The sequence below is a fragment of the Fomitopsis serialis genome (genome assembly GCF_022376445.1).
Source record: "Fomitopsis serialis strain Sig1Antser10 chromosome Unknown B0H18scaffold_174, whole genome shotgun sequence".
Taxonomy (NCBI): Eukaryota; Fungi; Basidiomycota; class Agaricomycetes; order Polyporales; family Fomitopsidaceae; genus Fomitopsis; species Fomitopsis serialis.
Genome location: NW_025955134.1, coordinates 1 through 16,196, shown reverse-complemented (window position 1 = coordinate 16,196; position 16,196 = coordinate 1). Strand labels below are relative to the sequence as shown.

Here is a 16,196-nt window from a genome sequence, read left to right as displayed (position 1 = left end):
AATTCGTAACACATGAATGAGCATTTCTGTCGTGACTGTGATCATGCGGTTCGTACAACACGTTCCACCTGCCAGCTCGCTCCCCACGCCTGCATCCTTTCCTCGATCAGGACACAAGGAACATAAGCACCAGTGCGTATATACGCCATCGTAACATCTAAAGCTACAGCAAGAAGACGCCCAGGAACCCGCGCAGCCCACGCCCCGCAATACATGTACCCAATAACGTTTAAGAAATCCGACATCCGCAGAAGGACGCCCGCCACTCACGCATGTGGCAGGCTAGCTGACGCATGGCGACGCAGCACTCAGCACTCAGTCCTGGTTGCCGTTGCAGTAATCCGTGTTCCCGGTGGCAGGGTTCCCCGCCCATGCAGGGAACGCCGCGGCGTGCCCGACGCGCCGAACACGGCGAACGACAGGATGAAGATCATCACCTGCGCGCCGCCGTCCAGCGCACCACCTGCACGCGTCGAGGTCAGCACGCGCGCGAACGGAGTGTGCGTGGGTCCTGGGACGCACCGAGGATGTAGTTGTACTTCCGGTACCACCCGGGGTGGTACCTGCGCAGCCAGAGCTGCGACACCAGGCCCGTGATGATCGCGGACGTGATGGGCGAGTTCGTGCCCGAGGTCATCCACGCCGCGTACATGTAGATGATGGGCAGGATGACCGAGTCCGTCCTGATACCAGTGGGCCGATGTGCGGGAAGCGCTGTTCCGGGCGGGGGAGGTGAGGTGAGTCTCAGCGGGCGCGCGCGTACGTCGGGACGGTTACCTTGGAGATGAGCCATTGGAAGAACGTCGGGACCATCCCGAAGAGCAGCTGAGGGGCACCCAGATGTAGGGCCCGTGCGGCCCGTAGAGCTGCTGCGCGAGCGACCAGGTGAGGCGGCGCTGTTGAGGCTCTGCACGGTCTGGCCGCTGTAGGAACAGGACTGTCAGCAGCTATGAGACGGGAAATACAAACGACAGACCTCCAGACGTTGGTCCCCTCGGGGCTCAGCAGGATGTCGCGCTGTGCGTCGACGATGGAACCATGACCGCTATTGATATATGTAGCGGATGGCATCGTCATGGAAGACGACGTACCGTAGTTCACGGCGCGCCTGTGCGGGTCGTGTCAGCGCAACGTCTCAATTGACTAGGTGTGCCGATGCTTACCAAGAATCGTACCCCAGACCTGCGTGACGAACATCGCACGCGGTGGGATCTTGAGGTACTGCCCAATCTTGAGGTCTCCAGCAAGCCCGATAGACGTCGCGACGACATCATGACTCCACATCGAGAACTACGGAGTAGGAAAGCGCACTCTGTCAGCCACCGTCCGAGTAGAACACGGAGAGACAGGCTACGTAGAGGTTGGCAACAGGCGTCCGGGGTTGATCGCGCCCGCCACCATCTTCATCAGCTGCTGTGTCGCGATCCCGTTGCCCATGCGCGCTAGAGCAGAGTCGAGAACGGGGTGACGAACGCTTGCTGCGATCAGTCCAATTTCAGCGGTGCTGTAACTCGAACCACCTCCCAGCAACAGCGCAATCAGGTAAGACCACCACGGCAGGGTAGTCTGGCCCTTGAGGACGACGATGAGACCTGTAAGCCACAACAATCCGGACATCAGCACGTTGAGAGGGAGCACTGCAGATGTCGTTACCAGCAAAGAACGCAAACACCAGCAGGCCGAGGTACCAGTACCAAGGTACTTCCTTGTAGTCACGGTTCATGATCTGGGCCGTCTCAATGATATAACTTCTCAATCGCTCACGCAACGCGCACCTGCCAGTGAGGATCCGGCTGAGACTTTGTCCTCGCCTGCTTGAATGACTGCACACGTACGGGCTCCAGAAGAGCACGGTTGCGCGATCAAGCCACCGATCTGAACATGGTGTCAGCGCAATCTGAGTATCTGCCGAAGCGAAGACGTACAGCGAGGTTGGCGTTAGCTGGGACCACGCGTTTGAGCCTGGTGACATAGTCAGCTTGATGTGTAGGGAACAAGCGAACATGGAGTACTGACCGTCAGCGCGGCAGGCCGACTTCGTCCAAGGCGGTCTGGTTGAGGATACCATCTGAGCCAAGACGACGGCTTGGTCGTAGACGGAGCCATTGACGAGAAGATCGACGTCGAAGCATCGGGAATGACAGCGACTGATCGCACATGACTGAGTGGTTTACTGGGCAACAAATGATCGGTACCTACGTTCCATGCATTCGAATATAGATGGCCATGACGATGGCGTAGCAGAAGGCATATCCGACCACGAATTCGCTGGATACCTTCAACATGTGCACCAGTTCGAGAAAAAACTGCCCACCTTGCTGGATTAAAGGCAACTGGTGAACTGCGACGTGATGTACTGCCAGTCAAACGAGATGCTGAGCAGGCCGAGCCCTCGTTACCATCGTACCTCCAAAAGTTGGTGATGACGTTCTGCGCTGATGGGGAGACTTCTGGGTCGCGAGGCAGACAACGCTGACACCGTTGAGCAGCGGGAAGATGTACGAGGGGATGACTCGAAGCAGAACATCCCGTGAAGGCCGACCAAACAGCTTGACCCGCTCCGGTTCGCGCCGCTATCGAAGTGGAGAGCTGACGGAATGCAGTCAGACGATTATGTCATCGTATAAAAAACAAACCTTGGAAATAGAACCGATGGCAGTTCTAATGTGCATAAGTAGAATTACACTTGATCAGCGAGCAAGGATGACTTACAAACCAGTAGACCATCTCGCTCGGGTAGACGGTCAGAGGACGGAGCAATCCGACTAAGCCATACCTTCAAGCCCGGTAACACGAGGGACACTGGCACCGTTACGAAGTGTGACTACCCAAAGCACGCCGTGAGAAGGTGGCAAGAATCGCAGTCGTCGCTTGACGTTGGTGTTGTAGTAGAGCTGGAACATCTCAACGCTGATCCAAAAAAGCTGCGAAGCGAAGACTTACTCGCTGAACTGCGAAGTTCTGCACAGCGGACTCCCGCCAGAGGCGGTAGAAGCGACCAGAGTGCAATCACATGCTGCGACAGTCATGCGATTGCATGCAAATCGCGTTACCGACGTACCTCCTTCAGTCTGAATCGCCAGGGTTGATGAAGTCAAAGATGGGTGCAAGCCGTGCGAACCGGGTCCTTGGACCAGGACCGCGGGGCAAGAATTGCCCCAGGCCGTACCGATGGAGTAGATGAGCAGCAGAGGAAGACCGACGACACCGTGACTTGTACAGGTTTGAATAGATAGATCTGAGACGCTGTCAGTCGCTATAGGCGGTCCAGCAAGATTGGACGCACCTGACAGACTGCAGCACCGAGCCCAGCGAAGAGAGTGCCCAGAAGAGGATCGGAACGTGAGCGCAGTGTCATGATCGTCTCGTACATCCACAAGAATCGCGATACGTCTTGCCACTCGTGATCACAGGTTCTCCTTTCAGGTAGGTCGTATTGCCATCATCTTGGCGTCGATATCAGCGTCGAGTATCAACGACACGCCGCGAACATAACTACTCACCCGACAACGAGTCGGGTCTTGTCCACTTCTCCGGAGTCCCCCGTACTCAGCTTCTGGTTTCTCGTAGTCGGGGAGAACCTGCTTTCTCCTCGAATGAACCTTGTCCGGAGAGAGGCGATCCAGTCCGAGGCAATGATTCGAGATGATCGGCCATGCGAGCGGATCCAGAGACGCGTTCAGCCGTCCTACAGTTGGAGAGTGTCCTGCCGAACCAAGACAGGCGACGCCTCGCTTCTCCACTACGTAGAGCTTTTTAACGGCGGGAATCCAAGGCGTTCTGTGCCTGCTCCGGATCTTGGAGCACACATTCCAGAAGGGCGGTCCATAAGGCGAGGTACTCGGAGGCTACAGAAGACGCATCGCGTGCTAATGCGCGACTCGGATAGGGATTCACCTCGAGAAGACCGAGGAATTGGGCCGATAATGTCGATAAACTACATTGAGGTTTACTTGCGAATTGGTACGCCGCTCATCCACCTCGTGATACGGTCTTCTATCGGTACTGGACATGAGGGATAACAGGAGAAGACTTTACTGAAGCAAAGACTTACCTACTAAATCCACAGGAAGCGCAACTTCCACCTCGGGCCGCGGCGGTGGGCATCCTGCATATGTTCCTTGGCTTGCATTGCGCGATATGACAGGCAAGTGCACCATGTGGGATGCAGATTCGGAACTTGCGATCTTGGGGATCCCGGGAGCAAATCTGCTCTGGTGAACGTATTTCCGCAGCACCCAGGCAATTGGCGCTCTTGCCTATACCAAGGAAATCCGTCTGTCAGTAATGCCTGAAGATAGTCAGAATCACGCACTACATTGTACGTCCATAGAATGATAGACATGTAGCCGCGGAAGATAGGGGACAGTTCGGACATACCGTGAGGACGCATTAGTTGAGCTGCTAGAGAAGAGCTGAGAAGGCTATTTTGGGAGAACTTTACCTGGTCCACTGACTCGGAGAAGAGGACGACTTGCCGACAGAACATTGCACACAGACACTCTTCGCCTGCCAAGCAGCATGTAAATCGCCGTCGCAGGCAAACATCCGAGTCAAGGTAAGTATGCATAATTGTACTTGTGGAACGTACAGTGGTGTGCAGTTTGGTAGAACCAGATGCACTGATCACACAACATAGCGGCGCTATGTATACTACGTAGCGGTATTGCCCCAAGACGGACTGTGTGCAAGTTGAACTGTTGACCAGTTAGTCGTGGACAACTCAGACAAGGTACGAACCGGCGTCTAAATCATGACTGGAACGTCTCGTCGAGCTGGTGTCCGTGCGGTGAGAGGTTGGCAGTCCGAGATCAATAGTAGTGATGCTTGAGTGCCAGACTTACCAAGACTGCACATGTCTAAACAGTGTTCGAACTTTCATGGAAGTAGTGCATATCAACCTATGTATTCTCGTATACATGTGACATGCGACACGCTTGTTGGTACACACATTGTACTACGACAACGTCAAAGTAATACTGAGCAGCTCTTAATGATAAAGACAAGGTATAATGAGGTGAGGACGTCGAGGTGCCTGACATGGCATATTACGCGAAGGGGGGCAATATATGCAGTACGAAATGCGGAGTAAAATGTCGAGTCCCATGACGATGCAACGAGCGTAAATGCAATGAGACCATGCAGTACAGAGTACACGTGTATAAGTCGTCCGGGTGAGCAGCGTGCACGCAAATAAATGAGACGGAGATGAATAAATCACTGCACCGAGCAGCCGTTGCTCGACTTCGAATCTCGATCGCGGCGTCGACCGCTCCTGGAGAGGTCTCCCGGAACTCTGCCCTCCTCCTGATCTGTAGCAGCGGAAGAGAGGATGGAATAGCCGGTCATCTGCGAGAACCTGAATCAGACTGGTTCGGAGGCCGTGTGGGTCCGTCCCCGTGGCCATGGTCCGCGTTGATCCTCGCTGCGTGCTAGCCATGCTTTCTGTGGCCGTCACGGCGCTTCGCATGCTCGAGGTATTGGGGCCCGTGCTGCTGCTGGAAATAGAGAGCGGTCGCTCCTTGCCCTCGGACTTGCGCTTCGTCAGAACAGAACGCTTGCGCGATATCTGACGACGATCAGAGGGTACGGGAGGCGGGGAGAAGAAGGTGATGATGAAGGGGCAGGAGAGGATTTGTCCGAATGTTCGGTCAGGAAGGACTTCGAGCGCTTGAACGCTGCGAGCACTTTGTATGCGCTAGGTGGGTGAACAGCGCCGCCCATAGGAATAGGAGAAGGCGAGCTAGGCGTATCGAAACTGGTTCTGGGGGTAACGTCACTGCCATCGGAAACAGGACTGAGGGGTCCGTTTGCCTGAAGTGCCTCGAGGAGCTCCATGGGGTTGCTGTATTGGCCAGTCGGACTACCAGTCTCCGCGTACTGTGCGTATAGAAGCAGCTGTGCTCGTAAATCGCAGGTTGGCGGTGCATTCGGAGCACATTTCGCATGGCAGATAAGACTGCATTGTTCACAAAGAACAGCACTTTTCTTCACTCCTTGGTTACATACGCGGCATATGACAGCTGTGACAGTACGTTAGACACTTTGGTGGTATATGAAAATAAACTGGACGTACGCTTGCCGAAGGTGGTTCGTACAAAGGAGTGCTCGCGTGGTGAAAAATGATCAGGATCGTTGGAAGGTCTACGTGTTGCAGGTGACACGTCGACGCGTGGCCGCTTGTCGGGAGACGACGACAATGCTGGAGACGCTCTATCTGACTCTAGACGTTCGGGCATCTCAACACCGGCGAGATATCGCATAACGTCCGCCTTTTGCGCGTGATAGTCGGCAGAGACGCGACGCAAGAAAGGAATGCTATCTTGAGGCCGCAACTCCTACAAAACCGTCAGGGAGCTGTAAACGTCGGGTACGTAACACCACGCACCTTGTTGTGGATAGCCCAGTTTTTCTTCAGCCACTCATGCTCACACAGCTCTTCGGCACTCGGTCGCTTCGTCGGGTCTTTGTGGAAGCACTGTCTCAAGAAATCCTGCAGCGACTGCGAACACCCGTCCGGCAGGGGTGGCATGGAGTCCTCGACGATACGAAACATGACTGAGAGAACGATCAATACGGATCAGGTACGCAGCAGGACATAGACATACCAGACATGCTGTTTGCGATCTCTGAGTAAGGGGGACGCCCTGTGAGAAGCTCGATGACCGTGCAAGCAAGCGACCAAATGTCGGACTTCGTAGAAGCGCCCTTCAGTTCGATAACCTCGGGAGCCATCCAGTTCGGCGTCCCCGCCACGTCCTTCATCTCGCGTTCCATTGCTCGCAGATTGAGCGAGACCCCGAAGTCCGAGAGCTTGACATTCCCGGTCTTGGTAGTGAGGATGTTAGCCGCCTTCAGATCGCAGTGGACCACATCGCTTTGATGAAGATAGTGCAGACCCTCTAGGATCTTGACCACATAGCCGGCCACAAGACGCTCGTTGAGTTTGCCAAACGCCTTCAGTGTCTGGCCTAGCGAACCGTTCTCTGCGTACCTATATACAGCGTGAGAATGGCTGTCTAACAGCGCTGATCAGTACGTACTCAAGAACGATGCTCAGGGAGTCGGTATCCCTCGCCATGCCCTCGTATTTGACGATACTCGGGTGAGATAAGCTCTTGACGAGATCGACCTCTTTCATGAGCTGCTTGATTTCGTCCTCTTTGAGACCCTCGAGACGAATCCTCTTGACCGCCACCATCTGTCCTGTGTTTAGGTTCAGGGCCCGATAAACAGCACCGAATTGACCTCGCCCGATACAGTTCCCGAGTTGCTTTAGTGCCAACGTTAAGTTACGGGAGCAGACACAGAGGACTTCGAATACGTACGAACTGAGTCGGCGGCTTGCCGTCTTCTCTAACAACCAGCGTCTGCCGAACAGCGCTGCCTTCGTAAGGGTCTCTCGTGAGGATGTCGCTGGCACTCGCGTTGCTTGTCACGACCCCCAGGTTCACCATACTCTCATATCTTGACCGACGAGGCTTAGCACCGAGCTCGTCGTACGAGTTGGGACGGGGCTTTCTGCGCGAACTGGCCCCGTCAATCTCGCTTTGGAAGCGACCGCGAGGTTGTCGAGGCCTGTCATGAGGACCAGGTGAGCCCGGCTTGGACGTCGTCGACGAACCTGCGGGAGTGGATTCGCCCGAGTGATCCTGGGCAAAAGCGGGGGCATGTTCGGCGGAGACAGATCGTGGAAATGGTACGCGCGTGTCGCTCTCTTGAGAGCGAGAGTCGCTCCGAGGTACGTAGACGCCATTTCGTTGGGCCCCAGTGCGCGTACTGCTACGTCGCAAGACGATCCTAGGGGATGGAGGCCCGCCGTCTGGACTGGCGTCTCTGAACAACACCTGATCCTTCGGCAGAAGGCCAGGAGTATCGACGCTGTGTCTCGCACGATGGGTCGGACGCCGAGGGAACTGTGGCAGGGACTCGACGCTTGCGTCAGGCCTCGAAGCGCCGACAATAGCCAACTTGCGGGGAGGTGACGAGGAAATGGGTGTGACGGGTTCATAGACGCCGAACTCGTCCCCATCAAGAATGGAGGACTTCGGGGCCTGGAATGCATCTATAAAGTCATCCGGCCACTTGCCTTTGCCCAATTTTATGGGGGACGCTTTCTGTGGGCTTGGCTCGCGATCCTGCTCTGGCTTGCTGAGGGACACTCCGCTCCTGGATTTGCTCTTCGAACTCGATGAACCCTCCTCTGTCTCCTCCGCAACTCTGGCCAAGTCAACGGGCACGGTTTCACTCGGACGTCGCTCGCGGGATGGCCTGGTGGGTGTCTCGCCGCTTCGTCTTCGAGCCGGCTCCTCAAACAAGGTCGCGGCCATCGCCTTACCCTCTGCAAACGTGAATGAGGGTGTCTCGCTCGCGTCGACAGACGTGGCTTCAGTAGTGACCGTGCGAATGGTTCCAAACTTGTTCTGTCCCGTACTGGTGGTCCTCTGCACCTCCAGCAGGCTCGAAAAGGCAGTGGTGTCCGTCATGGTGGATGCCTGGGATTGCCGTATCGGAGAAGCAGCTATTGAATCGGCCACAGACGCTCGCACGGAGTCGCCGACGGAGGCGCGTGTCGAGTCTGCTACGGAGGTGCGGTCGACACTCGGTCTTGGACGAAGAGGAGATCGTGGTGGGGGAGACATGATGGGAGGGACCTCGTCAAACTCAAGGTCGCTCTCCCCACCGTGGTTTGCGTGGCCATTGCCAACCGTCTTCCCTCCCGAGGAACCGCCTGACCCAGAGCCGTCTTCCGCAGGACTCGCTGAGCGAAGCGTCGGCAACGGTTGCGGCGGGCTCCAGCGTTTCCTCCCAGTTGGCGAGTGCGGCGTGACAGGCGAGGTTGAGCGCTGCATCTGAGCGAAGGTGAGATTCGGCGTCGACGAAGCAGCACGCGAGCCGCCCCCCGCACTATATGGTCCCTGTCCTACGCCGCCCTGGATGTACCTGGACTTGTCGGGGGACGGGAACTCCGCGTGTCGTTGCAAAGCAAGGACTGTACGAGCGACTTGGGCTAGGGACTCCGCGTTCGCTATGGTGAGATCGTCTCGGCCGAAGAGATCCTCTGATGATACACCGACAGAAGTGCAGGCTGCTAGGAAACGGGTGACATTAGACGACCGCGCTACCCCGTCCTCCTTTGGATCCACGCGAGAGATGGTGCCCGGAAAAAGCTTGTTCATGAGTCTGTTCGGAGATAGAATTGTCAACAATAAGACACGGCCCATGGGATCGAAGGTGAGTGAACAACGTACTGGCAGAGAACATAGCCATCTCTCAGAGCCTCAGTCAACAATCGCCTTTCCCTCTCCTCTCCACTAGCACTGAGCCCGCTCGAGCTCAAACCGCCTGCCGAACTCAACTGGGAAGAACTACCCATCCCGCCCCCGCTCTTCCCCCAAACCCTCTCTAATCTGGCCAAACTCCGCATGCGCATCTCCACCTCCTCCCACTCCCGCGGTTGCAGGCTCGAGTCGTTCAGCCTGGATGGCGGCTTCAACATTTCCTTGCAGAGATATGACGACGCGGCCCGGATCTGCTCCCGATGCTCAGGGTTTGAGGATCCCCCGAGCGAAGTCGTTGACGCGTTGAGCAGCCTGTTCTGGTAGTAGTTCGGCGTGATGTTGCGCTGAGTCGGCGAGAGAGCGCGGGGTCGGGTGGGCGTGACAGGTGACCCGGCACGGTCCAGCGAGGGTCTCCTGCCTTCCAGCGACGACCTATTCAGATCGAGTGAGGTCTTGCGTGCCTCGACGGATGGCCGGCGAGCGTCTACGGACGGTCTCCGCGCTTCGAATGACGGTCGCGGGGTGTCCACAGAAGGCCTTCGCGCTTCCAGTGAGGGGCGCGCGGTATCCACTGATGGTCTTCGCGCTGACGTAGAGGATGAAGACGAAGCTAGGGGGAGGTGAGACGAGGATGCCGATGGACCAGTCCGAGTGGGCGTGCGCGATGTCGACCGTGCACGGGAAGGACTAAGCGGTCGTAGGGTAGGCGATACGGGCGGACTGGGGGTGCTGTTCAGCGGCAGATGGCTAGCACTAGCCGCTGCTCTTCGCGACGAACTGGCAGCGAGCCCCCGGGGTGTCGGTGACGAGGGCTCTGGCGATCTCGTCGCGTCTCGGGATCGTCGCGTTGGTGTTTCTGGCCCGGGCGAATTGCTGCCGCGTGAAGACAGCGACAGCGGTGGAGGTCTCCTGCCCTCTCGCGGCGATCCCGCACCGCCACTAGCCCGCGGATCGCGGCGAGACGCGAGCGGTTGGGGTCCACTGATGTTTCTTGTGCTGAGGCCACCAGACTCGGATCTACGAGCACGTTCACGTGGAGGCGATACCAGCGCTGCGACGTTGGATGTCGAGCCGCTGGGGAGCGCAAATGGCTGGGTATACGCAGAGGGTATAGGCAACGTTGGCGAGGACATGGATGCTTGTCGAAGAGAAGGTGCGAGGAAGCTGACATTGCCGGCCACGCGCGCTTTGTCCTTGTCCCGGTCTCTCTCTGCTCGTGCGGCTCCCTGCCCTGCGCCGGGGACAGGTGGTGGGGGCGCAGGGGGTTGCGATTCTCTCGCGGCTGGTCTCCGAAATGAAACCTTAGATAGCATCCTCGATCTGGACTTGCTCTTCTCGTCGGACAGGTGCTCCTCGGACGCACGCTCCTTACCTTTGCCATTGTCCCGGTCTTCGCTCGGGGCGATGGTGCCGTTCTCGTCCACCGGAGCGCTCATCTTCGCCTTGGACCGCGTCGCCGTCCGGATGCTCTGCTCCAATGAGGAACGCAGGCGCTTGAATGTCTTGGGCGGCGCGTCATGGTGTCCAGCTGACGAGGAGGGCTGCGACGACAAGTGCACCTTCGACGAGGAGGCGGCCGCAGGCAGAGGGGGCGATGCCGGGTCGGGGCGCTTGTGGGAAGCCATCTGGAAAGGGTTCGAGATGGACAGCTTGGAAGAAGTTAATACGGCTGCCGCCATGTGAAATCGTACAGTATAGGGGCGCAGTGGATGTAGAAATGAGCCTCGAGACTAGGAAAGATAGTAAGAACCGCAATGGAGGACATAAGGCCGTAAGGTACTCACCAGGAATGGCGAGCGGGAGGTAGTGCAACGCGACTATGGAGAACACGTACAATTGCAACCACTGTCAGTGCCAATGTGATCCCTCGGGGACAATCGTTTCCGTGTTTCCCATCAATGACAGGCGATGGAACGTAGAGGCTTTGTGGTGCCGCTGGTGGCGGAAGACGGTGCGCGTTCACGAGTGCCGGCGAGCGGTTAGTGCAACCGCGTCGGGGTAGAGCGTGTTAGACTCCTCGTTCAACGACAGGATAGCGCCGCGAACGGACGGTATGGACGAGGAGCTATGGACGAGGAGCGGAACGTAGGAAAGAAACGAGCGAATATCCTGGTGGTCGTTGGCGAAGAGGTCGCTACAACGACCTCGTGCTGGAAGCCGGCACTTTGGCCCTGGGCGCCCATTTTGCCGATAGCCACCGGCCGATATTCAATCATATTGGCGCTACTAAGCTATCAATACGCTATCAATACATCGCGGGTTATTTCTCCTAGTAAGCTTTGGCTTGCTTATCACCGACAGTCGTGTATCTCGATTCTGAATGGCTAGACCAACTCTCTTTCGTTCCGCACATACGCGAATGCGTATACGGTCTGTTCTCGTGAAGTTCTCGACAGCGAGTTCAGCGATTGCAAGAGTCGGAACCAGGTGCGATGCCAGGTCGACGGTCGAGCCACTCGCTGATAGGGGGCCCCGCTCGGACGTCTGAATGTACTCTTCTTGGTGCGGACAGGCTATGACGGAGGTCATGACGGAATAGCAGGACATGTCAGACAAATCATAAATGCTGTGCCTCGAAACGGTGATATACAGGCTGCCGACCCTCTGCCGGCAATAAGACGGTCCTTGGTGCTCCTCGAGGCAGTCCATCACAGCTATAACTCTCCTCGCAATATCATGGCCACATACATACATCACCGTATTACATCCAACAAGGGACACCTCTGTGCTGGAGGGGCCCTCCCATGAGCTCTTGTGAAAGCCAACTCACGGTCTCCTTATACCGCAGTGGGACCGCGGGGCGGATTCCGTCGGGGCTGCCGACCCGTCTGAAGATCAACTCACCTTTGTGGCACAAGAACAAGCTTTGCCGGCGACACGGGGTAAGGAAGGGAACATATGCCTGGATAAGGGTCTCGATTGCAGCCAGGTGAGTGACTCTGAAATTGCGCGTTCTTCAAATAGCCGGAACGAATCGCCAGGGATCTCCGTACTCACCGTGTTCGCTCGAAGATGATTCCGGTTGACCGTAGGGCCACTACGATGTACAATCCGCCTTGCGTCCCCGTCAGTAACCTGCCAGAGTCACACCCGAGTCCTCAACACGAGCCACATTATTGTTCACACCTCCTGCGTCCACGATCAATCGGCGGCCGGCCACCATATCAGAAATCATTGGACCATCTCATGGAAGCCAGAGAGGAGACAAATGACCACGTCTGGACGGTGGGTCTTGAGACCCGTGCGTCCCCGACACCACCGCTGCATATGGCACACCAGTGATGATCTGATCGAGACCGGTCGTGTAAATACCAGGATGCATCTGCGATCCCGAGTCGGACGAACGGCAAGCCCGCAACTCTCAGGTCTCAGCTATGCCGGTGGCAGCTCGGTGACAACGTGAGCAAAGCGTTAGACTGAAGCGTGCTGACCCCTTGAGCCATAGTAGATTAACATCGAGGCCTCATGTGTAGACGTCAAGTACCACTCACACGATAAGACCCTTCGTGGCAATCTTCGATACCTCACATTGATATGAAGTCAAGGAATCTGTCATGACGCTCATCCTAACTCCATAAAATGAGTACAAGTTGCAGTGAAGACTTCGCTGCTCCGAAGTCTGGGTCCTGATGCCTGCGATAATTCATGAATACCGTGTCCAGCTCAAAGAAGCACACACCTCTCATTGCAAGCAGTTCTTGGTTGCCTAAATCGGGTCTGCAGCGAGGTTATGGTAGAAAAGCTTTCTTGAACGCACCGGCAACGAATGTTTCTGAAAAACGCCAGTAGCTGTGAAACTCAGTGGCCCGACAGCTTTTTGGCGCCCGGCGTTGCAGAAGATGTCACGCGAACCGTGGGAACTCCCGAGGTTGTGGCGACGTGAATCATTTTCCTGTGCTCTCCTCCCAACGACGACCTCAAGCTGACCTGGAGACTCTACGTACGCCGCAATTCCCTAAGGCACAATGTCTAAGCTGGAAGATGTCGACAATAAAGAAAACGCGAAGGTAGCCATGGCCAAACCGAAGAGCAAGAGACCGCGGACGACGAGTAAGGCGTCCAAAGTGCATTGTCTGTGTCGGAAGCCGGATGACGGATCGCCCATGATCAGATGCGAAGAGTGCAGAGAATGGTACGTGTCGCCCTTGAACGCACCTGCAGGTGCGCGCGATGGACAGTGGATTGACTCCTGGGCCGTTCTAGGTACCATTTTCGTTGTGTGAGTCTTCCCGAGAGGGATGCGGAGGATGTCCGTAAGTTGTCGCTTTTCCTGTGTTCAAGCGTCGAGGACTAACGTGTGTCACAAGCAGAAACGTACATATGCCCCTCGTGCCACGAACGTACAGGCTTGCGGACAATCAGTGAGTATTTCGGCTCAATACACGGGCGCGTTGCCTGCATTCTGGTTCTCGTTTCTCTTGCCTGTCCATGTACTTCGTTTACGCATCATGTAACTTTGCCCTCATGTGCTCCGTGCCCGCACTCTTGAGAGACCGTCAAGTTAGTTGCGCGTAGGTAGTGTCCGTTGTGGCGTTCGCGTGCGTACCCTGCACGAGCAAGTGTGTGGCCTAGTCAAAGTCGGCCTCTCGATGTCAGGCAGGTCGTACGGTGTCACTCGTCTGGGGCGACTGCATGATTGCCGTCGTGAGGCAATGCCTAAGGAAGCTCCTTGAGCAACCGGGGGTCGTTGTCTTAACGGGCACTGCCTGCAGAGCATATTAGGAGGGTCGTACCACATGTTTCTCATTCGTTGTGTTTGGTGTTATGTGTGCACGGGCGGTGACTGATAGTTGGTTCTCGCAGTGGACTGGGAAGGTGTGGACGGCTTGGAAGAGAGCAGCGACGGGACAAGACAGAAAGCAACACCGATGGCCAGGCAAGACGGCCCGGAGAGTGGGCGAGATAGCGATATGAACTCTCCAGAGTCGGATGATGGAAGCGGGGATGAGTATGTTGCGGAGGAGTCGAAGTCGAGAGTGACGGTCAAGGTGCGTGTCTATCGTTACCTCCTCGCCACCAACAATCCTCACCTGTGCTTTCCAGCGTCGGACACGCAGGGTATCGATCTCGTCCAACTCGGACACTGATTCCGATGGGTCGCCCACCAAACAGAAAGCACCGAAGCGATTGCGTCGTACAAGCACTGTGACGCACGAGGGCGGTGTGCGCAAATCTGCATCTCCTGGTACGAGTTCCCTGGCCAAGCGTAAGCAATCAAGTGCCACTGCGCCTCCCGCGAAGCGTGCGAAGTCAGCCTCGGGCGACGATCCTGCGCGGAAGTATTGCTTGACCAAGCTCGAGGAGATATTCTGTCCTATTTTCTTCCGTCACCCTTTCCTGGACGGGAAGAAGGCCACCTCGGGTAACCTAGAGCCCACCAAGCAGGAAGATCTCACCGATGAGGAGAAAGAGAAGCTGGAGATGACTGCGAAACATTTCGCTGCAGACCTCGAGCAGTGTATCTTCAACTTGTATTCCGATACTGACAAGAACGGGAAGCATTTCGTGGGAAGCAAGTATAAGTGAGTCGTTTGTCAACAAGCAGTTGTGGTCGTACTGACATGACCTGTGCAGGGAGCGTTTCAGGATGCTAACATTTAATCTAAGCAAACCTGATCGTGTGCTACTTCATAAGCGCATAGCTTCATCGAGCCTCGCGCCAAATGAACTGTCGACAATGACTTCTACCGAGCTGGCTGACGAAGAGACAAAGCAGTCCATCAGGCATGCTGAAGAGGAAGCGCTGGCTCATTCTATCCTCAAGAAACAGGCGCTTCCCCGTGCGAAGATCACGCACAAGGGTATTGAGAATATCGAGGATGTCAACGGTGCTACGCGTGATGTTGAGCGTGCGCGTGAGGACCAGGAGGAGGAAGACAGGATCGCGCGCGAAAGACAGGCTCGTTTGCGGCTCCAGGCTGAGCGTGCGCGATCTGCGAGCACGCAGGGTCAGGGGTCTGTTCCGCCTGAGTCTCCCGTTGTCCCACAGACTCCTACTTGGGGTGGCCCACCTCCTGTTCCTTTGCATGCTTCGCACACAGATGTCAATGTGGGGGTGCCTGGCATGGGCAGGCCTCCTGCGAATCCACTGTTCGTACCGTCTGCGTCGGACTACCAGACTCCTGTAGAGGGCGAGCTGAACCTTGCCGACCTCATCAATATTGACGAGGACGTTCCGAACGATGTTTCCGCTACTGCACCCACACCGACGCCTTTCGGTGAGGATACCCCGCCACCGTTCCAAGCGCACTCCCCTGGCGCACAAAGTCTGTCACCTCCCGGTGCTGCAGGTCCGACACCATCCACAGGGATGTCTCCGTTCGCGGCGAAGCCTGATTTAACGTCGCGCCCGTCGTTTGATCTCAATGCGTTATGGGTTCCTAAAGGCGATTCCCCTGGGCAGGAGCAATCGACTGAGCTTCAGGATGTGCCGATGCAGGATGGAGAGTCGGAGCCCACCGTTGAGCCCCACCCTCTGGGCGAGACGGCCGACGATCAGGACTTCGACATGTTCCTAGGCAAGGACGAAGAGGAACCACCTGCTCCTCCACCAGTGGATAACAGTCCGGAGGGACTGCGTGCTGCTTTCGAAGCCCTTCCGAAAGTATGGACAGGCACGGTAAGCGTGACAACCCAATGCTATCAGTCTGACGTCGTACTGAAGTATCAATCGCAGCTGAGCATGCCACTGGATTCAGCGATGGCTCAAGACGTATCACTCAATGCTCGCCAGTCTGGTGGGCGGGCGCTGGAGGACGGCTCGCCTCTTTGGCAAACCTTGTTACCCTCCAAGGAGCTTCGCATTGATGGCAGAGTGCCCGTGGACAAATCCGCGCAGTACCTCACGCAGATGCGCTTGAACCCATTGAAAGAGCTCATAGCGGTGGCCTTCTCTCCTGAGCCTGGCCTTGGCAT

At 56.5% G+C, this 16,196-nt stretch overlaps 3 protein-coding genes across 3 annotated transcripts; 1 reads left to right on the top strand and 2 right to left on the bottom strand.

Annotated features, from left to right (window-relative positions):
* Positions 1-19: 19 nt before the first annotated feature.
* On the bottom strand, positions 20-2,255 carry B0H18DRAFT_1047064 (OPT oligopeptide transporter protein-domain-containing protein; the record flags this gene model as incomplete). Its single annotated transcript, XM_048030821.1, has 13 exons — positions 2,200-2,255; positions 1,832-2,005; positions 1,776-1,811; positions 1,654-1,726; positions 1,518-1,592; positions 1,370-1,478; positions 1,145-1,276; positions 977-1,045; positions 883-923; positions 486-714; positions 383-463; positions 202-265; positions 20-75 (listed from the first exon to the last, which is right to left on the bottom strand). Coding segments are annotated over exons 2-12 (1,083 nt in total), but the record flags the coding sequence as incomplete, so codon positions are not given.
* A 2,621-nt stretch (positions 2,256-4,876) lies between these two features.
* On the bottom strand, positions 4,877-9,784 carry B0H18DRAFT_1047052 (uncharacterized protein). Its single transcript, XM_048030820.1, has 9 exons — positions 9,252-9,784; positions 7,329-9,183; positions 7,044-7,273; positions 6,609-6,994; positions 6,389-6,558; positions 6,077-6,338; positions 5,578-6,023; positions 5,371-5,557; positions 4,877-5,312 (listed from the first exon to the last, which is right to left on the bottom strand). The coding sequence occupies exons 1-9, from the start codon at positions 9,497-9,499 to the stop codon at positions 5,218-5,220; spliced, it is 3,879 nt and encodes a 1,292-aa protein (XP_047886261.1). The 5' UTR covers positions 9,500-9,784; the 3' UTR covers positions 4,877-5,217.
* Positions 9,785-14,528: 4,744 nt separating this feature from the next.
* Positions 14,529-15,075, top strand: B0H18DRAFT_845503 (transcription factor S-II, central domain-containing protein; the record flags this gene model as incomplete). Its single annotated transcript, XM_048039546.1, has 2 exons — positions 14,529-14,803; positions 14,856-15,075. Coding segments are annotated over 2 exons (495 nt in total), but the record flags the coding sequence as incomplete, so codon positions are not given.
* Between the last annotated feature and the right edge of the window lie 1,121 nt (positions 15,076-16,196).

Bases quoted from the DNA above. Each gene is read 5' to 3' on its own strand.
- B0H18DRAFT_1047052 (XM_048030820.1), bottom strand. From the start codon at position 9,499: ATGTTGAAGCCGCCATCCAGGCTGAACGACTCGAGCCTGCAACCGCGG. The intron at 7,274-7,328 runs GTACGTATTCGA...TTGGCACTAAAG, and splicing joins GCAAGCCGCCGACTCAGTTC to CAACTCGGGAACTGTATCGG. The intron at 6,339-6,388 runs GTGCGTGGTGTT...ACGGTTTTGTAG, and splicing joins ACTGGGCTATCCACAACAAG to GAGTTGCGGCCTCAAGATAG.